General features: G+C 40.7%; 1 protein-coding gene across 1 annotated transcript in view; it reads left to right on the forward strand.

The window, feature by feature from the left end:
- The window catches only part of SND1 (staphylococcal nuclease and tudor domain containing 1), a 417,706-nt gene that overhangs the window by 186,863 nt on the left and 209,117 nt on the right, over window positions 1-21,726 (forward strand). The window contains exon 12 of the mRNA XM_079932265.1: window positions 9,762-9,862. Coding sequence (XP_079788391.1) covers window positions 9,762-9,862 — 101 coding nt within the window. The remainder of the gene's footprint in view (window positions 1-9,761; window positions 9,863-21,726) is intronic.

The following is a 21,726-nucleotide window of genomic DNA, read 5'->3' on the forward strand; positions in this document are numbered from 1 at the left end:
ATCTCTATGTTAGTAATGGAAATGGAAGAACTTTGAGTCTGGGAGAGGGCTTCTTTGGCTATGCAGCTGCTGAGAGGCAATTTGCTTCATGAATTTAGGCTGTAATTGGTGCCTTTGACCTAGGTTTATAATCCAGTGCTAACCACCTAATTTCCTAATACGTATTTGCGGGCTGGGGACTTGGCCGTGTGCATAGACGTACACTGTTTTTGTTAAGAGACCTGGATTTGGAGGTGGACACAGATGCAGTCAGGATGGTCTTTGATCAGTGTCCGTGTGTAGTTTCAGACATTGACCTTAGGTGTTATTGCTCTGGGCACGCTGTGCCTTTGATCAAGGGACTTCGTTTCATTTAGTAGGCCTCTATCTTCTGTGTGAAATACAGGGAGAGGAAGGTATATCTAAAGGAAGAAAGGCCTATGATGTTAACATCTGACTCTCTTGGAATCTTTTCTTAGCAACGAAACCAAGGATAATTTATACAACAGAAGGGCTGTATCTTTGGGCTATTTTTCTTTGTGCCATTGGCAGGTATTCCTTAAGAATTATATTTTTTCTTCATCATTCTCCTTTGAGGTCAAGATACACTTCTACTAGTCTAATTCAGCATTCTAACTTTCACCTTTAAGTTAACTTACCTGAGTGTTCGTTTATTTCCTTTGTCTGAGTGACTTCTAAATGGCAGCTCGCGGGCGTGCTGGAGAAATAGGTGTGCTCTGAACGTAGTGAATGCAGGGTGGCTTTTCTGTACTGACTTTGCAATACCTAACCCCCGGAGCAATAGGAATTGATTGGAACTCTTGGCTGCGTGACTACTTTAGCTCCCACTTTTATTGCTTTGGTTTCCCAGTTTGGCCTTTTGTTGAGTGGCCTTTTCCTTTGTAGACTGGCACATATTATGTTTGTAGAGAAAATGTAATTTAACCTTTTTGTTTTTATCCATGTCTTAAAAGCATCCTTTTTCCTCCAGTAATACTTCTTAGATGCCATTAAGCAAATCCCCGTTCTTCATATCCCTGAGCCTCTCATCTTAGCTTTATTACAGCTGTTATTTTCGAGACTAGCTGACATTGTGTGTATTCTACACAAAGGCATGAGTATCCATGTATTTGTGCTGCTTGTGTGGCTGGAACTCCTCCAGGGAGAGCTCTGGGTGGAGTGATTTAATTTCCCCTGACTGCTGCTGACCTGGGAAGCTTTGGACACAGATGACCATGACTGACACTTGTATAGAGGAGAGAAATGACCCACATTCGACCTTCATCCTCCAGAGGAAAGCAGTGGAGGTGGTGGCTCTGAGGAGAAGTAAGAAGAGACATGCAGGGAACCCGTGGGACAGTTTCCAGTAGTGTTTTGGGGGGCCTTTGGCATTCTTTGGTACAGACACTGTGGTATTAAAATTAGGTATTGAGATGAGTTAAACCATAATGCAGTAATGAGTAATATAGAGGGTGGAGCACTAATGCAAACAGGTTATACTTTTTAGATATATCTGTAGGTTTATAAGGACTTAAGAATCAAGAGGATTAATGAAAATGCAGCTGCAAGGTTACTCTCACATAGTGGTTTCTATTTGTCTTTGATCCTCATCAGGTTTACTTGAAATATTTTCAATGGTCAGAACTTCATTTCCCTGATCACTTTATATGTGCTCGTTATCTACCTCATACATAAACTATGCATCATGTTTCCAACCATTTTAATGTTATGTTTTGGTCAGGGTGTTATCACTACTTCTAGAAATCTTTGCCCAGCTCTAATGGCCCTTTATATAAAATGTTTTCACATTTACTTGTGGATCTCATGCCTGTGTATGCTTCTAATTAAATATTTACCAAACTGAGTGTTTCTCGGGGAGTAGTGATGTCCACTTAAATGAATGCCTAATGTCAGGTAGAGACTCTTAGCATCTCCATAGGCCCCGTATGAAGCTGGATTTTACCTTTCCTTTCAAAACAGATAAATGCATTTGCCCATCCGACAAGGGTGTGGGAAGTAATGGGTTCATTTTGTCAGAAATGCATCAAATAAGAAAGCTCCTTGACTCTGCTCATGGAGGTTGGGAAGCAGTAGAGGTTAACATTCCATTGATGAAAATGAAATGTGCTCAAAATAGTCCTGACTTTGTGGGGGGGGGAGGGGGGAGGGGGAAAGGGTGATTGTAGATCAGAGAGAGCAACATAAATACATGTGAATAAACAGCCTTAACACCTAATTACAATGATTTTGAAGGGAGTGTTACCGAATACATCTAGGCTGTGGCTTGGAGAGGTAGGAAAGGATCATTCGTTTGTCTCCTTCTCTTTGCAGTGTAGATATATAATTTTTTGTCACTGTATCTGTAAAAGTTCTTCTAATTTAAGACATGCCAGAGCTAAACGATGTCCTAATGGGACACAGAGATTTCAGCTTTTTATTTATTTATTTATTTATGGCTGTATTGGGTCTTCGTTTCTGTGCGAGGGCTTTCTCTAGTTGTGGCAAGCGGGGGCCACTCTTCATCGCGGTGCGCGGACCTCTCACTGTCGCGGCCTCTCTTGTTGTGGAGCACAGGCTCCAGACCCCGCAGGCTCAGTAGTTGTGGCTCATGGGCCCAGTTCCTCCGAGGCATGTGGGATCCTCCCAGACCAGGGCTCGAACCTGCGTCCCCTGCATTGGCAGGCAGATTCTCAACCACTGCGCCACCAGGGAAGCCCAGATTTCAGCTTTTGATTGTGCTGAACATAAACATAAACAGTTCACATCTACCAATTGCTCATTTTCTTTCTAATAATACCAATACTCAACAGAAGCATTGATCATAATTACAAAAGCAGATATTTCTTTAATGTGAGTTTATAGTTTCCATTAGAGTACATTTCAAACACTAAGGTGAAGAATTCTAGACTTACGTCAGCAACTCAATGATTAAGTCCAACCATTGAGTTGGTAGAGAAGTCGCTGAAAAAGTATCTTCATCAAATATTGAACAGAATATATTTTACAACGATAGTTACAAATTAGAGGAATTTTTTTCCCTTTGTGTGCACATTTATTCTCACCCCTGAAATTGTTTTCTGGAACTGAAAGTTACATAAATAGCTTGCCTTTCTAGTCTAGTTAAATAATAGATTTTTTAAGTAAGAAAATGAATGATAAACATTTTTTATACCATGTTTTTTCATACTTGGTTTAAGAGTATTTACAAGGAATCTTAAAATAGAAGATAACAAAAGTTCCCCATAGAAACTAGAGAAAGGTATAACCACAAAAGGTAGGATCGTGTAATAGAGGATTGAGGCTAAGACTCTGGTCCCTTAATGGACAGTCTGGGCATGTACAGTCCAGTATCGCCACCACAGCTGTGTGTGGCTATTGTGCATTTGAAGTATTGCTGGTCCAGACTGAGATGTGTTGTTCCTGCACAACACACATCAGATTTCAAAGACTTTGTCAGTGAAAGAAAGAAAAAAAAACCCCAATACTTTAAAAATAATATTGGTTATATGTTGATATGATAATGTTTTGGATATTTTGAGTTAAATCAAAAATACTATTAAAAGTAATTTTAGGGCTTCCCTGGTGGCGCAGTGGTTGAGAGTCCGCCTGCCGATGCAGGGGACACGGTTTCGTGCCCCGGTCCGGGAAGATCCCACATGCCGCGGAGCGGCTGGGCCCGTGAGCCATGGCCGCAACGGGAGAGGCCACAACAGTGACAGGCCCGCGTACCGTGAAAAGAAAAAAAAAAAGTAATTTTATCTGTTTCTTTTTTTAATGTCGCTGCTAGAAAATGTCAATGTGCATATGTTGCTCTCATTTGTGGCTCTTATTGTTGTTGCCTCCTAGACAGCACAGGGTACGTTTGACATCGTTTTATGAGAGTTTAGCTTATGTCTGAATAGGTGGCTCACCTGGGAGGTCAGTGTGCCCAGAAGCAGGACCAAGAGGCTCCTTGGCAATTTTGTTTTGAAGCTCATCCTATATCTAGATGAACGGGTGACTGAACTGTGTTTCAAATTTAAAAAAAAAAAAGGTATCTCACATTTTTAGAATGATTACCTACGTTGCTTGTTAGCAGTAAAAGGTCAAGAATGCATAAATTAAGTATTGTCCTATTATGCCCACAGCAAATGGAAACTTGGTTGCTCTCTGTTCCTTGTCTTCCTGATTTTGTAAGGCAAGGAGTGTCCTCCCCAAATTCCTCTAGTTAACCTATTAGTTGAGATGATTCCCCACACTCTACTTCAGTTATCTTTGGTAAATAAAATCTCCCCAACTAGTACCTGCAAAATTAATCTGGAAAGTGTCTAAATAAGTACTAAATAGTGTATCATTCTTTAAAATAACCCATATTTATCTGTAAGTTGAGATGAAATATGTATGAGGTACGTACTCCTGTTTGCTGTGACTCCTTAAGGGGAAAAGTATATTTAATTGAGTGTTTCTGCCTAATGATTTAAAGTCAACATGCATCTTATTTATGCATGTATGTATGTACGCGTGTATTTATGTATTTATCTCGCAGATACTTATCACCTACTCTGTGCCAGGCTCTCCCCAAGAAAATCAGTATATGTTTGTCTAAAAATAACTGACACAGCTTCGTATGAGTCAGGCCCTGCTCTAAATGCCTCATGTATATTAATGCACTTCTTCTTCTAACAGTGAGATAGGTAGAGTTATCCATGTTAAACTGAAGCACGGAAGTGAGGTAACTTTTCCAGGTTCTCACAGCTCATATGTAGAATTGCTGGTAACCAAAGCCTGCAGTCTGGCAGCTCCCAGAGTCCATGCTCTTATCTAAGCTGCGTAAAATATTTTGTTCCACTTACTTTTGTCTCCCGACTGCCTTAGCCAGACTTGCCCAGATGATGTGTTTTCTGTTTCTGTCATGAGAATGACGGGCCATACGAGAGCTTTTTTCTTAAGCCAGGGTATTGTTTTGAACAGCCCTTTGTGAATTTATGATTGGCTGCATGGAATAGTGGGTGGGATTATATAGTAATTATGCAAAATAACCTCACATAACAGCCTAAACTCAGACTGTGGCCTGGAAATCTTATGTATCTTTTATGCTTAGGCATTCAGATTTTGTCATTTCATTATCATCAGCATCATAATGTCTATGAAGTTCTCTGGTGGCTTGTCACCCTTTCTAGTGAACGATTAGTTACGTGAAGAGTATCCATAGATTGTCCGAATTCCTTAGGTGTGGCCCAAGTGTATTCTGTTGTACTAAACTGTTTCCAGACTTTATAAGAGATTGGGATACAAATTTGGTTTTAAGTTCTCATCTTAGTTCCTCCGAAGGGTCCTTGAAATTGTTTTCAAGGAATATTCCACAATCTAATGCACCAAGGAGGAATCAGATTACCTGCTACCCTATCTTGTCTTTGAGAAATAATACAGGAAATTATATTTTTCTTAATCTAAAGCATTATCCCAATTTCAATATACGTCTTCCCTCCTTCATGCTTTAAATTAATATATGAAACAGAATGGTTAACAGCTTGACTAAGTGGTCCTCAAAATGCCTAACCACCTCCTTTCAAAAGTATCCTCCAGAATTTTATGTCTGAAAGGGTTCCTGATTACATGTATCCATTCATGAAACAAATATTCACTGTGTATGCTCCTACCGTACAGGCCTTATCATGGCAGTTTCCATGAATAAAAGGCATGTTTTTTTCCCTCTCCTGGCGCTTACACTCTTATCTGTACTAGTTCATAGTAGTAAATGTAAGGTAGGAATTACACTGGTCTAAGAAAACACTACATAGCACACCATGTCTGGCTAAGTTATTTTGTAGAATTCTAGAGTTCAGTGATGCTCTAAAGTTGTAGTCTGGTGCTCTCATTTACCAGGTGAATTACGTGAGAAAAGTGAGGCCCAAAGATGTGGTGTGTGACTCATTCAATAAGAGAATGACAGGTGGAACCAGCAGGGAGCCCTGGACTCCTTGTGGTCCTTGCTGTAAAGAGGGATCAGGCCCTGCCCTGTGTCCTGTACATGTAAATTCCTGCATACCCAGTGTTCCAGGAGTATCTTTGCTGCAAAAATGAAGGACACATTTGCATTAACCCATTACTTCTTTTCAACTCATGCCATTCCTTATGTAATTACCCCCAAGCACAAAATTCAGGTTATCCACTATTCAGATGAAGATTTTGCTAAGATTTGCAGTTTTAATTGAAACTGCTCTTTTCCAAAAGTGATTGACAAGTCAGGGATGCGTATCTAGAGATGAAAAACTCCAAGGCAGGAGAACAGATCTCAGAATCCCCAGGAGGGGGACATAAATGCCAATTACACATTGACTCTAATTCCTGGTTTGTCATAGCTGTCTGCAGGTGTGTGTCTTGGCTGTGGACTATTCTCAGGGCCTCATTTGTATTTGAGAATTTCTTTAATAATGTTACCTCTCCAATGAGCTCTTTAATCTCTTGACTTTCAGTTCTTTCTCTAGATAGAGGAAAAAACTAATTGGCAGGTGAATGTAGAATGTAGTTACTGGTTCTTTTGGTTATTGAAGATGAAAGATTTTTGGGAGGGGGGTCTTCCCATTGATTTTCTTTAAAGACAGCTTGGGGATAGCATACCTTTTGGCCTGGAAGATGAGATGCTAAGGGTTCATTTTTGTTTATTACCATTACCCCCATCACCACCACCACCAGCGCTACTCAAGTGGCCTTCCTAGATGAATAGCTGCTCTCTGGGTAGAGAGCTAATGTTACTCTGTGCCGTGTACTTGCGCTGATGAGCTGCTGTCCCACTCCTGTCTGCTGAGGAGGAGGCTTGTCATTGGCAGGTGCAAGGTAATCTTGAGATTCACTGAGTTTATTTTTAAGCAGGGATGAATTTTTCTCCCTGGTAGTGGAATTGAGGGCTTGAGTTTGTTACTAGATGGATTGGGTGAAAACACAAAAACAGGTGAACATCTCCACAAATTTTTGACCTGCCCCCCGAATGCCCCAAATTGGACCATACCCTGTGTCTGTGCCCTTTTTAAACTTGGCCCTGAGTTACTTCACATCCTATGGTACGGGCGCCCTTGAGGTTTAGCTCCTGTACAACACTGATTTCCTGTGTAATTTTTGCCAGAACTTCAACAGGTGTCTACGTGCTTTCCCGGCCCTCTTCTGCTTCCGTAGGTTAGTTATCAGGGCTTGCCAGAGGAGAGTTCCAGGGTGGGTCAATACAGACAACATGCAGAGGACTCCTTCCTTCCCAGGGATTTGAGTCAGCGTTGCTTCTGTGTGTGTAGACCTCCCATTCCTTGCCCTGTCTTTGGCCTGTAATAACTCTGGCCAGATGCCTACAGGGAAACTATGAAAACCTCTTTGTTGGAGGTACTAGTTTTTCAGCCCTACCCCCGCTCCTGGGCTGTTCACATTCCTCACATTTATCCATCTCCTTAGCTTTAGAAAGATGATAAGGCTGAGCAGTAGTGTCAGTGTAGACATCTGACCTAAGGAGTCCTCTTTATATTTTCTTCTTTCTGTGTTGTTGTATGATGATAGTACTTCTCATGAGAAAGATTTACCTTACTTTCAGCCCTTAATTGGCTTTTCTCGCTGATGTGGCTCCTTATTGCTTTTAAAACATGATTAGATGGAGCGTTCAAGTGAGTGATCTGACAGTCAGAATTTGGAGGCAGCTGTCCTTCTGGAAATTTCCATATTCATTTATAAAATGGTTTTTGGAGCAACAGGCAGTTTGAAAGGATTTTGATGCTGCTCACCAGCAGTGTGGCTGAACTTGATGCTTGTCCAACGTGCCGTCTCTAAGCTGACCGGTGGGAACTAAAGTCGTAGTTAGGAAAGGGAATTCTGGACTTTCAGATCATGGGGTTGGCTTCAGGGTGCTTGACTCCTCAGCACAGGTACGTAACAGGTATGTAACCTCGGCCATGACCAAAGCCAAGCATTTGCCTTAATGCTATAATACAGACCCTGTGTGTTTGCTAAGGGATACCACATACCACTTTCTTTTATTTATTTATTTATTTTTACAACTTTCTTTTGACACACACACGTCCTCTTGAAAGGTTTTGTAAAGAAAAAGCATCGCTCAGTGTGTCCATATCCATATGTTTAGTATATACTAGGATTAACCTAGTATTAAAGGTTCTTCCGGTACAGTCCATCCCCCACCCCCCCACCCCCAATTTCCTAACTCCAACTCTGTTGGTATCGGGTGTAGTTAGCTGCATCATTTTGATTCACATATTGTGAAATCAGCCCCAAGAATCTCTGTGACTGCCATCTTGTTTGTTCTTCTTGACAGTTCTTAACACAGGCCTTGAGAACTTATGGCGGGCTGAAACGACATGCAGTTTTTCTGTAGAGGCATTCATTCTTATTTTTGAGCAGATTTTCAAAGGAGTCTGAAAAGGTTAGAGAACTGCTTTACCATAATGTCTAGGAGTCCTCCAGGAATGTTCCAAATCTCTTCTCTGTGGAGTATAATTTATGTAAGGCCTTAAAGGTTCAGCCATTTTTCCTTCTCTCTTGATATCAGTCATCCTTTAGGTTCACAGCATCTTTTAGGCTCAAAGCAAAATTGAACAGAAAGTACAGAGAATTCCTGTATCTCTCCCCCCTGCCCCCCACGTACTTCCTCCTCTGCCATCAACAGTCCCACTCCAGCGTGGTACATTTATTATAATTGGTGAGCCTACATGGGCACAGCATCATCCGGAGTCCATAGTTCACTAGGGTTCACTCTGGGTGTTCTACATTGTATGGATTTTGACAAATGTGTAATGACATGTATCCATCATTATACTTCTATACAGAATAGTTTCACTGCTGTCAAAATCCTGCCCTCACGGCTGTTCATCCTGTCTCGTCCTGCTAACCCCTGGCAGTGATCTTTTTACTGTCTTCGTATTTTTGCCTTTTCCAGAACGTCACAGTTGGAATCATACAATATATAGCTTTTCGATTGGCTTCTTTCTCTTAGTAATATGTATTTCAGATTCCCCCATGTCTTTTCGTGGCTCGACAGCTCATTTCTTTTTAAGGGCTGAATAATATGCAGTTGTGTTCATGAACCACAGTTTATTCACTCACTTACTGAAGAGCACTTTGGTTGCTTCCAAGTTTTGGCATCTATATATAAAGCTGCCAAAAACATCCACATACAGATTTTTGTGTGGACTCAAGTTTTTTACTGTCGGGATGTATGGTAAAAGTTTGTTCTATCCAAAACCATCTCTCAGAGTGGCTGTACTGTGTTGTATTCCCAGTAACTGAACGAGAATTCCTTTTGTTCCCTATCCTCACCTGCATCTGTGGTCAGTGTTTTGGATTTTGGCTATTCTAATAGATGCGTCATGGTAGCTCATAGTTGTTTCAGTTTGCATTTCCCCAGTGACACGTGTGGAACATCTTTTCCATATGCTTGTCATCTGTATGTCTTCCTTGGTAAGATATCCAGGTCTTTTGCCCACTTTAAAATTGGGTTTTTCATTTTCTTATGGTCGGGATTTAAGAGTTCTTCCTATATTTTGGATTACAGTCCTCTATTAGAGATGGCTTTTTGCAGATATTTTCTCCCCATGTGTGGTTCAGCTCTCTTTCGGTTGTTTTTTAAAATCTTAGACCCACAAAGGCATACTGTGAGTGAGGTCAGCTTTCACAGTTGTGCTGGCACAGGGGGCTGCTAGTGAGCTGTGTTGCAAATTCTCAGCCTTAACTACCTTGATGCTTTTTTTTTTTAACATCTTTATTGGAGTGTAATTACTTTACAGTGGTCTACCTTGATTCTTTATTTTCAGGTCAACGTGACTGTGGACTACATTAGACCGGCCAGCCCAGCCACAGAGACGGTGCCTGCCTTTTCAGAGCGTACCTGTGCCACTGTCACCATTGGAGGAATGTGAGTGTTCTGGCTGGTAGCAACTCAGCCATAGCTGAGAGTTCTCTCCTCATTCAAGTCTCTCCTCCCTTTGTCCTGATTTGCTTTCTGTTACTCTTAACTCAGTGGCTTATAATTGTTATGTGCCTGTGTAGCACTTCGTTTGCAAAGTACTGCATAATCGCTCATTAGTTAATCATATACTTTCATTATTGTCATTATTTAAGACTTATTGGGCTCTGTGTGCTTGGCACTATGTAGCACTCATTATTACTATTAATAATGCCGTTTATTGAGTGTCAGTCGGGCCCTTAGGTACTGTGCAAAATTAGAAAGATTCTCTGCATATTAGTTTAATTGTAGGCCAGAAAGAGAAGAGAGGTTAATTGGACCTTTTCTTTGTATAGATGTATGTAATCAGTAGATGACAGGGTCTCCCTCTTCTACTCCGCTGGCCTTACCCTGGTTACATTCCAAAGTCTTTTGGGAGCTCGGTTGAGGAACAGCCTTCCAAGGAGCTATCTGATGGGGGCAGTAGGAAGCCTGCTGGGCCGTGCTTTCCACAATAAATACTAAAACAATCAGTCAGTCCCCAGGAGCAATTCTTACCCTGTGTAAAAGACACCAGCATGCTAATTGTCTCCTTCTCTATTTCACAATCTTAAATGGTGTTTGTTACCAAACTGGTATTTTTCTTTTCTTTTAAAAGAGGGCATGGTGGAGGGGAAGAAAAGGATAGGCTTCTCATCAAAACAAGGATTGTTTTGTTGAAAGTACAGTGAAGCCCATTGGGAGAAACACCTCTCTGTAAGCTATAGCATGCCCCGGAAAGAAAGAGGATCTGGTGGCTAACTTACTTTCCAGAAGCTCTCCTGCCAAACAGGAGCTTCTCCCATCCGTCGCCCCGCTCCCCCTGCCCCCATTCGTGTTGTCACTTTTGGAAACAGGTATTTTTAGCTACTGTTGCGGCTCCTATAGGTATTAATGTTGTTGATGTTCACGCAGCAATCGGAGACTTCACTTTTGCCGAGAGGAACTGAATATAGGCTTTTGATATCATTACCTTAATATCATCACAGGCATCAGGTTATTTTTAGAAGCAGGTTCTTGAGAAATTAGATAATATTTTTGGAATGGGGGAAACTAAGAAATATTTTGCTCATTCTTCCATCTGTATGACTTGCAACAACAATTATTACCAATTTGTCACCAATTCTTAGGAGCTTGATGCATGCCTTCCTCCTGTGGAAAGCTGGAAAGTTAGTATTCCCCTAGATTAAGATTTACGCTGCCACATACAAGGAGTCCTCTCCGATAACTGCTCCTTCTATCCACTTACTGGTTAAAACAACACCACTGCTGTCAAAATGCACATCTTTTTATTTTTGGCTTCTATTTTGGCTTCTATTTGCGTTTTTCTAATGACCCATTAGAGAGAATTCTTTCTTTTTTTCATTTGGTTACCATTGAAGTATATTTTCAAAATAAATTTACACTGCTTAAAATTAGATATTCTGGAAATGTTCTATGGGGCGTTAACATTGACCTTTCTATCTCCCAGTTCTTGTAATTAGATCGTAAGTAATTACTTTTGCATTATTTACCAAGGTATTTACCTCGGATTAGACCGGCTTGGCAGGGTACCGTGGGTGCGTTGAGTTTCCTCATAGATTTGTTTCTACTAAACTAGACTTTATGTGTAAACTGCTGGGCGGTAACTGGGAGAAATGTGGGGATGTACTAATATTTTTGAGACCAAACTTCACCAGATAGTAAGCTCCCTGAAGATAGGGATTTTTGTCTTGCTTATTCTCTGCTGTAGTCTCAGTATTCAGCAGTTGGTAGGAGTTCGATACCTGTGAGTGATTGTTTACTGTATCGCACAGTGTCCCTTTATGAAATAAAACTGGGAGTACTTAGATGTTTCATTACCTGGGACAGCTGTTTCTTCTGAGCTACAGGTTTATTTTAATCTGATAAATATCAAAAAAAAAAACCTTGTATCTGATAGTTTTCCTTGTTTATTTGGTTATTGGAAGGTCAGTGCCAAAGATAGGGCAACTCTAGAAAGTCTTCCTGGTAGCATGCTTCTGATGTTCAAGTCTTCCTCATGGCTTCTCTTTGTTTTCCCATGGCCTTGATTTTGTTTTCATTTTTTCTTGAATCTTCTCTACTTAAATCATTCCAAATAATACTGTAGGAGAGTTGAGGTATTAATAATGTCCAAAATACTCAGCTTATATTTAGAATTATACCGAAATCCTTCTATCTGCTTTTAATGGTTATTCAGAAACATTGGCTAGAGCAGGGGATTTAATTTTTTTAATCCCAAATGTTTTAGTTCCATTTTTTTATTTATTTATTTATTTTTTTTTTGCGGTACGCGGGCCACTCACCGTTGTGGCCTCTCCCGTTGCGGAGCACAGGCTCCGGATGCGCAGGCTCAGTGGCCATGGCTCACGGGCCCAGCCGCTCCACGGCATGTGGGATCCTCTCGGACCGCGGCACGAACCCGCATCCCCTGCATCGGCAGGTGGACTCTCAACCACTGCGCCACCAGGGAAACCCCTTAATTCCATTTTAAACACAAAAAGGTATTTATATCTCCAAATCTTTGGTATATGGGCAGCAAGGACCCACTGTGAGTTGCATAACTTTCTCTATGGAATGATGACTTAAAAACACTAATTATGGAATCCTAGATCTTTGTGATTTACATCCCCCTCATCTGTTATAGTTTTCCTGCTCTGATTTTTGCACATGTTGCAGCCATTTAAAAGCCATTCCTCTTATTAAACCTTTTAAAACAATGTTTCATAAAGACACTTTCTTTTGGTACTCATATTTCAATTATTGATATAAAACTTAGTGAAGTACATAATAAAAATGACCAGTATAAATCTAGGGACAGAAACAGATTGGGATAGAAGTGCACAGGTGTGTTAGAGTGGTCCTCAGTCACTAACTGGTATCAGCCTCTGGGTTTTGGGGAGATCGTAGAACATGTGGGTCAGTTAAGGAAAGGTTGCTAGGAGAGCTCCTCTAGTAATTCATTGCCTCTCTCGTGAGAGGTCTTAGGCTTTGTTCAGCTTGTAGAGATGCTGCAGAATTAATGATCTTATCTAAACTGTGTCTAAACGACCCAATCTAAACTATGTCTGGGGCTTCCCTGGTGGCGCAATGGTTGAGAGTCCGCCTGCCCACACAGGGGACACGGGTTCGTGCCCCGGCCTGGGAAGATCCCACATGCCACGGAGCGGCTGGGCCCGTGAGCCATGGCCGCTGATCCTGCGCATCGGAGCCTGTGCTCCACACGGGAGAGGCCACAACAGTGAGAGGCCCGCGTACCGCAAAAAAAAAAAAAAAAAGAGATCGATTCTCGAATAGCTTTTCTCAAACTACTCATTCCAGGGGAAAGAGAAGGAAGAGACAGATGAGATGGCCTCTTTCAGGATTATTTCAAAGCAGATTTTTCAGTGTATTTCACATGCCAAAGTGTGTGAATTATCCCTATCCTCCACAGGGTTCCATCTCATCCTCCTGTTGTTTTCTCTTGCTGTACGGGTCTGCGTCGAGTCACATGGTCTTTGGGAGGCCTCTCTGGTGGAACCGTCTTCAACTCCCCCTCTCTTGCCCTCTGGGGAATCAATGAAAACGAGGTTCATCATTCCTCTAATAGATTAAAATTTTTTTCTTGATTAACTTCACTATGGAGTTGGCAAGAGTTGTTACCTGTTAATCAAAACAGTTTAAATAAAAAGATCAAACTTTGAGTTGTTTCTCATTCTCTGGCTCCCAGGTTGGGAATTAGCTGATCCTTTTAGGCCTGGATTGTTACAGGAAGCTGTCAAGATGGCGCTTCCTGTTAATTACTTTGTATTGTATTTAAGACACTTATATAACTCTTCTTGTGATTTAGTCTTCTATGTAATTAGCTTCAGTGATTAAAATCTCATTCTTCCGTTATTGCCAGAGCCTTCCTGGGGAGCAAGTTTTGTGGGGTGACCTTTACTTGTGCTGGACTTCCCAATTACTTTTTTTTTTTTTTTTGCGGTACGCGGGCCTCTCACTGTTGTGGCCTCTCCCGTTGCGGAGCACAGGCTCCTGATGCGCAGGCTCAGCCGCCATGTCTCACAGGCCCAGCCGCTCTGTGGCATGTGGGATCTTCCCGGACCGGGGCACGAACCCGTGTCCCCTGCATCGGCAGGCAGACTCTCAACCACTGTGCCACCAGGGAAGCCCCCCAATTACTTTTGAGCTGCAGTTTGGCAAACCCATATTACCTGTTAACTGATTGCCCATGTCTTTTCTGCATATCACATTTTCAAAGAAAAGTGTTAAAAAAAATTTTGTTCACATTTATAAAGGGCCACCTAAAAATATGACTTGGGGTCAAGCCTCACACGTGTACGCTCATAATTACCACCACCCCGTCCCCCATCCCTGGAAAATTGTCACATATCCAGTAGATAGTGTCATTTAAGGTTTTGCCCCCTTCTCATTATGTGAAGTATTTCACAATAATAGGAAACAATAGACATGGCCCATTTTGGAAAAGTGAAAGATGGCACAGAGATGAAACTGTGCAATAGGAACAGTTGGGAAATGCCTCATTTCTGCACAAGGTCAGTTTTTTGAGAGGTGATTGGAGTTTTGTAACTGTGATTTTTGAAACATTGTTTTAATCTCTGCTCCCGGCCACATTCATGTAAAGCCACTGCTGTCCACCTTGATGCCTGTGTGGGGTCCTTACTACCAGAGATGTTGTGGCAGATCTCTTGGGCTTGGAGCATCTTAGCTACTCTTTGTTGTAATGGTTATCATCTAGCAGGAGCAATGCCATCTTTATGAGCTTCCTTTGCGGCTCTCTGGCTTCTTCATAGATAGTTTGTCTTTATTATTTTTATATAAATCAGACTATTACACTTACAAGGAATCAGACTTCTTTTTTTTTTTTTTTTGATGCGGGCCATTTTTAGTCTTTATTGAATTTGTTACAATATTGCTTCTGTTTTACGTTTTTTTGGGTTTTTTGGCTGCGAGGCATGTGGGATCTTAGCTTGCGGACCAGGGATCGAACCCGCACCCCCTGCATTGGAAGGCAAAGTCTTAACCACTGGACTGCCAAGGAAGTCCTAGAATCAGACTTCTTTTCCTTTTTTCATTTTCATTGGTTCTAGTTTGCAGGCGTACTTCCTCAGCTCTTCTGTTAGTGACTGAGCATGAGGTTAAGGTATTCTCCTTCTTCGAGAAGAATTCTTTTCTAATCCTAGTTCAGTTTTTCTCAGCCATAGTAGGAAGCAGTGTCATACCATCCCTAGCTTTTCTGGCTTGAGTTCTGTAGCTGTAAGGCTTTTGCTGTCAGGTCAAATCTTAAAACACACTAATGTCTGAATTCCAAGCTAAACATAGGAAGAACGCGACCTCCTGAAACCCCATTTTCTGTCCTAGTGTTCTTACTCACCAAGTGGCCCACAGTATTCTGAAGAGGTACTCTTTCAGTACCTGACATAGTATTAATGTCAGTGGCTCAGCCAGGAGGTAAACTCTGGGTTGTAGCCACCACTTTTCTGCACAGATTTGTTGTTTACACTTCATCTACCTTAGTGGGTTTCCCCTTCCAACCTTTTCCTGCTTTTAAGGGAAAAGAAGACATCAGAAGAAACATTCCTCCTCTCCCCTCACCCCCAAACACCTAAATCATAAACTCCTAACCAACCTTCACCTCTAAAAAGAGCACCGTAGGTTGTTTTCTCAACCTCACAGGTTGCTGTGTTGAGTAGTAGAATTATTTATGCCTGTCCACCATCCTGAAGACATTGGAAGCATCTGTGGCATTTAGCGTAGAATACTTTGGAAAGAATGGTTAAATAACTGCACCTATCTCCTGCTAGCTTTAGCACAGTGACCATTTTAAGAGAATGGCCCCATACAGCACCATAAGAAGGAACTTGGTTGTGGCAAAGGGTTCAGGTGGGAACACTGCTCAGTTTCAGTTAGGTCTTGAACATCTTGTGGCTGTCTATATGTGGGAATCTCATGCGGCTGAGTCTTTTTTTCTTTGTACAGCCCTGATGCTTTCAAATTATTGTATTACCCTCATCACTATATATGGAAGTTCAATTAAGCTTTTCATAATGGAGCACTTGGCTCTTACAAATCAGCAGAATCCTTTACTGAGCAATGTGTGTTCTTTCTTTCACTTTTCTCTATTTTTTTTTTTTCTCAGTATCAATTGAGTAGAATGTCAAGTATTGGGTGACAGTGTATACTGAGCTGATCTTCAGGAAGGCCCCTTTATCAATTTCACAAAGTATACCAGGGAGAGCCTGGGAGAAAGTGAGGCTTTTCTCCAAATAAGGGGAACTCATCCTAAGGGAGGAACATTCTGGAATGTTTAGAGATATGGATAAGTGTGTTCAAAATCATCTTAAGTTAAAGGCCCTGTTTGGAAAAAGTAGAAATGCTATCTATTCCGATTTCTGTGGGCCCTCAAAGTAACTTAGTGAGGGACTGGGCCCAGACAGGAGACCAGCTGCTCCTTCTATATTTGTCTGCTAAGAACAATAGATTTATCTGTTTGTTTCTTCAACACATATTTGTTGAGCACCTGCTGTGCGCCAGGCACTGGGAATATAGCCGTGAACAAAGTCTTAAGCATTTCCCTGTGCGGAGGCTCTCCCGGCTGCACTTCATTCTCAGGAACTTTCTCGACTCTGGTCGCTGAGATGTCAGGAGTCCTTAAGGGTATTCACTGGCTTTGCTGCCCCCAGAACCTTGCTTATGGAAATTTTGGCTTTAAGAAACACAAGTGACTTTATATAAACAGTACCTTAAAAGGCTCTTTTCTATTCAGATTTTGCCTGGGACTTTTAGAGAATCTACCACTCAAACAAGTTAAAATAAAAATAAGAGATAATCCCTTTTACATCTTTATTTTTAGATGAGTCAGTAACTTAACCTGTCAGTAGACAAAATGAAATGCTCAAGCGACTACCCACTGAAGCCATTTGTCCTTTTCCTCTTCACATTACCATTCTTGGGTCGTTCAGTGTTGGTGAAGCTTTGTGAGTCCTGACAATTCACCGTGGTTCCCATCCTGCTCCATGTTCTCTTAGGGACCTAAAGACTAGCTTACCTTACTCCTGCCTCACCGGGCAGAGGACCCGATGCTAACTTCTAACAGAGACTGCTTCTCACTTTTTGAGTTGGTTATCCTTATAACCCTATAAATTAACACTACTAATTTTTAAAATTTTTAGCTTTAAACAGTATCTCTTCGTTTTTTAGTGTTTGCACTGTTATTTCTACCCTTTAGCCCCTAGTTTTCTTACATTATTTTTGTTTCACCAATGGTAAACTTTATATTGTTCAGTTACTGTTTCTGATTAACTTTATATAGTGTCTATGTACTGCCCACTCTGAAAGATTAGGAAATTAGAATGCTTACACTTTTTTCTTATTCTTTTAAAAAAGTTTTTTTGCTTTTATCAAGATTTATAGCATTTATTCATTTTCTCCTCTGTCAATGTCATTGTCTTCTAACCTTTGCTTGCAAGATGTTCCTAAATATTTAAACCTATCCCGCATCCCCTAGCAGTTATAATTGTGTAAGTGTTCCTGTTGGACCAAAAAACATGATAGTGTGATTAGACCTACCATAAAAGAAATCCATGTCATTAAATGTCCAGAGAACTGTTGAATTAATTGTGTGTGTCTATATCCCTTCTTCCTTTTTACACTTCTTCATATATAGTTGCCACTATATCTCAAGTCATTCTTTTTGTGGATTTTCCTCTCATTTGTTGAAGAACCTTGATTTTTCTCATGTGTTGGGTGGTAAAGTTTCTAAATTTCTGAAAATGTCTAAATTTTTTTGCTTATGTTCTTGATTATTAGTGTCATTATAAAATTATGGCTTCAAAATTATTTTCTTGAAAACTTTGAAGACACTGTTCTATTGCTTCAACAACGTTTATGAGAAATCCAATTTGTTTCTTTAAATGTAACATTTTTTTTATGGCTCTGGAAGAGTTTTTACAATTTACCATTAATTGTTGGTTTTCTGAAACTTTATCAAAATATTTCGATGTCCTTTTTGCTTCATACTCGATTGTCTTTTCAACACTGAACACTAAAGAGATTTTTTTGTTGTCACTTCTTGAATCATTTTCTTTTTCTTTTGTAATATTGTATCTTCATATATCTAACTTTTCTTCCAAATTTTTAAGACCACCTCTGCATTTTTGTCCTACATTCAAGGAGATGTCTTCATTGTTTTCCCACTTGCTTAGCCAGCCAGCCATGTATATTGACTCATTTACATTCATACCGTCTCTGATTCATTCATCTCACTTATTCATGTACTTACTTGTTATTTCATATACCCAGTCTTTAGAGAGTGCCTGGTGTGTACTAAGCACTGGGTTAGGCACCAGGAATATATGGCAGTTCTAAAATAGAAATGATTTGTGCTCCCATGAAATTTACATGCTAGTCTATTAATCAAACCTATTTTACTTTTTAATGTCAGCACTCATATTTAAATTTTCTGTTCTTTAAGTGCTCTATTTTAATAGCATCCTCTTCTTAGTCTATGAATATAATATTTTCTCTATCTCTGAGAATCTTATTTAAAAATTAAGCACTTCTTCCAGCTTTCCCCCATGACTAAATGCTCTTTACTTTGTTCTTTTTCTTTCATAAGTCCTCAAGCATTTTGTGAAGCTTGACCTATATTTATAAAGAAAGGACCAGGCTGGAGTTGGCATGGTTGTTCCTCTGCAGTTTTCTGTGTCTGCTTCTCCAAGACATCTGTCATAAAAAAGTCATAAGGGAGCAGGAATGATCAGACGCAGCCTTCCTTATATGGTGCCTGAAAGTGGACCTGGAACATAGAGGAAGCAGGCAAATTTCAGGCCCCACTAAAACTGTCAAGGCGTGGGGGGCTTTCATCACCTGGTAGAGAGTGCATTTCCCTGGGATGGCCTATGAGGGGCGACCAGGGGTGGGGTGGGTCTGTGATGTGTTCGGCCTACTCTCTCTAAACACGGTGCCTCTGCTTAACTTTCAGGCCACAAAATCCATCTACCAAAATCACCTGCCCTCTGTTCTATTATAACATGTGTGTTTTTTGAAGTGAATTATCTCGTGTGACATCGGTAATTTGGGGAAACACATTGATATAAAGTAGAAGTCGTATTGGTTTATAAGTGATGTTCCCAAATACATTGAAGTATTGAAAACAGTAAGGGATAAACTTTCTTACATTTAAAGGGAGAACTTTAGCAAGGTATAAAGACTTAAATAAGAAAAATCTAAGTGTAAAGTGGAGGAGTCTATAGTAGGAATTTCCTTTCACGTAAGTCATGACTACATTAGTGACTTCAAGAACCTTTATGCTTTTTGCTACGTTAAGCCCGGTAGCAGCCTGTCAGTGAGGTCACAAAAGCTATGAAGACACTTTTTCCAGAATGAAAACAGTGGATTAATGAAGAAGACTACACTATGCATCAGACTGTTTTGATTAAAATGGTCTCTACTGATGGCACAACATTGTAAATAAACTATACTTCAATTAAAAAAAAATTTTTTTTAAATGGTCTCTATTGAAAACAAAGCCCTGTAGTCCCTTCTCTAGATGGAAGAGAAAGAATCAGAGCCCCAGAGTTCAAGGCTACTCGAACCCTAGAGATTTCTCATTGTGCACCATTTTTATTAGGGTCGTTTTTGCTGGTGCTTAGGCTAGAAAGTTCCATAGGGTTTAAGACGACTGAGTATAACCCTGTTTGTTTCGGGGTTTTGGTGGTTTTGTGGGATGTGAACTGCTTGGGATCACACAAACAAGTACGTGCTGGAAGAAAGGCCTGTGCTTGCTGGTTAGGGCTTTTCTTTTACCAGGGGTCAAAACTCTCTGCTCCTAGCAGCTCTGTGGGCATCACAGGGATGGATGGGGAAGAGGCTGGCTGGCCGGCCCTGCTCTTCTGAATGCTGTTCCTGATTAATTGCTCAGATGATGTTCCCAAAGCCTACTCACCGTGTGCTTTGTTTGTGTCAATAAAGGCCCTTGAGGCGCCCCTGATTTGCCACTCATCTGATCCGATCTATTTTCTGTCTTTCAGGATTTGTGCAAACTTTCTGATATGCTGTTAACACACTTTCTTATTTTCCAGCGCTATTAGGGCTTTATTCTTGTGCATATCTGTCTTTTCTGTCATTTCAGTGGGACCTTGTAAAGAATGTCATGTGGACATAAGTTCTCAGTCTGCCATTCTGACCTCCCTCAAGCATTCTTTATTTCTTCCTTTGGAGAGTGCAATTGATGTGATAAGGAGAGGGGACATTTGACATGATTACCAGTAAGCACAAATTGTGTCTTTTAATGCCATATCTCAGCCCCTTTCTCTTTACAGTTCCTGTGGCCAGCACAGTACACAGTGGTAAGGGAAGCAGGAATGGAGTTTTATAGATTTTTCTGTCTCCCAGTGGTGATGCTGCTTCACAGGGATTTGCTCCAGTTCATATTGAGTGATATTTTAAAGTGATAAAAATTGTAGTATCATTTTCAAAAGTTTAGAAAATAGGGGGAATCAGCCATTATGTAATCATGCTAACATAACCGTTGTTTGAAGGGTATGCCTTTTGAGTGCTGGTTATTTTTTAAGAATTTAATTTACAAACAGGAAAACTTTGACCATTTGTCATAATGTTGAGATGAAGACTAGTTATTGTTGGATCTGAAGATTCTGTGGATATTTTCTTCAAGTAGGCTTTGGAGGTAAGCACACTTGAGATTAAACCTCGGCTCTATGCCTTGATAGCTGTGCAATCTTGGGCCTTAGTTTTTTTCTTATGTGAGTTCGATACGATAATACTACACTCCGAGGGCTGTCGTGAGGATTAAATGTGCCAGTGCATTTAAAATGTCTAGCACAGTGACTAAGCCATAATAGTCAAGTAGTTAAATGAGTCCTAAGCCTGGCCTCTAAATTGGTCATTGGCCTAATTTCAGACCTAGGGGTCTCTTTTGTCCTTTGTCACCTCTCCTACATCTCTGGCCATTTCTTTTCACTCAACTTTTTCCTTTTTTAAGGATTCTTCTTGAATGTTTTTATATTCCACCCTCTTATTCTTCACAGTCCCCCCCCACCCAAGCCCATCTACTGATAACGTTGCTACCTCACAGATGAGCTTGAATAAGATGTAGAAAATGCCTAGTATGTAGTACCTGCTCAAAGGTTAGTTAAACAACAAATCTCCCCATGGGATTATGGTTAGATGTTGTTGTACTAGTCAGTTCTTATTGTTCCATGGCAGACACTTTAGTTTTGGATTTCTCTTTTCTCATTTTTTCACTTGCCACCGAATCACATCATTTTTCCTCTAAGCATCGAAGGTATACTCTGTTCACCTAAGACAGTAATGACTGATAAGTACTCCCGTAAAAGAAGTTAGATATTCATGAGTAATTTTTAATGTTTCAAGGAGTTTAACACACATTGACCATTGAGTAGGGACAATATTTATTCCTTAGTAAAAGCAATTTATTGAATAGTATCTTTCAAACCAAGAGGTGTGCTAGCAAGCAGTCTCCCTGGGTATACTTGTTGTGTATACATATTTAGCTACCTATTTACTTCCTACCTGTATATATTAGGTGTTTAAAAGGCAGAGGGCTACTGACTTAAGTGTTTTAGGAAATGCTGCTATTCTCTGCCCCTACCTTAAAAGTCTTACTGAAAGTCAGATTCTCTGAATTTTTTTTGTTTTCTTCTTTGCCGCGTCGTGGGACCTTAGTTCCCCAACCAGGGATTGAACCTGGGCCCATGGCAGTGAAAGTGCAGAGTCCTAACCACTAGACCGCCAGGGAATTCCCTTTCTGTGGA

Source organism: Stenella coeruleoalba, assembly GCF_951394435.1.
Source record: "Stenella coeruleoalba genome assembly, chromosome: 9".
NCBI classification, from domain to species: Eukaryota; Metazoa; Chordata; class Mammalia; order Artiodactyla; family Delphinidae; genus Stenella; species Stenella coeruleoalba.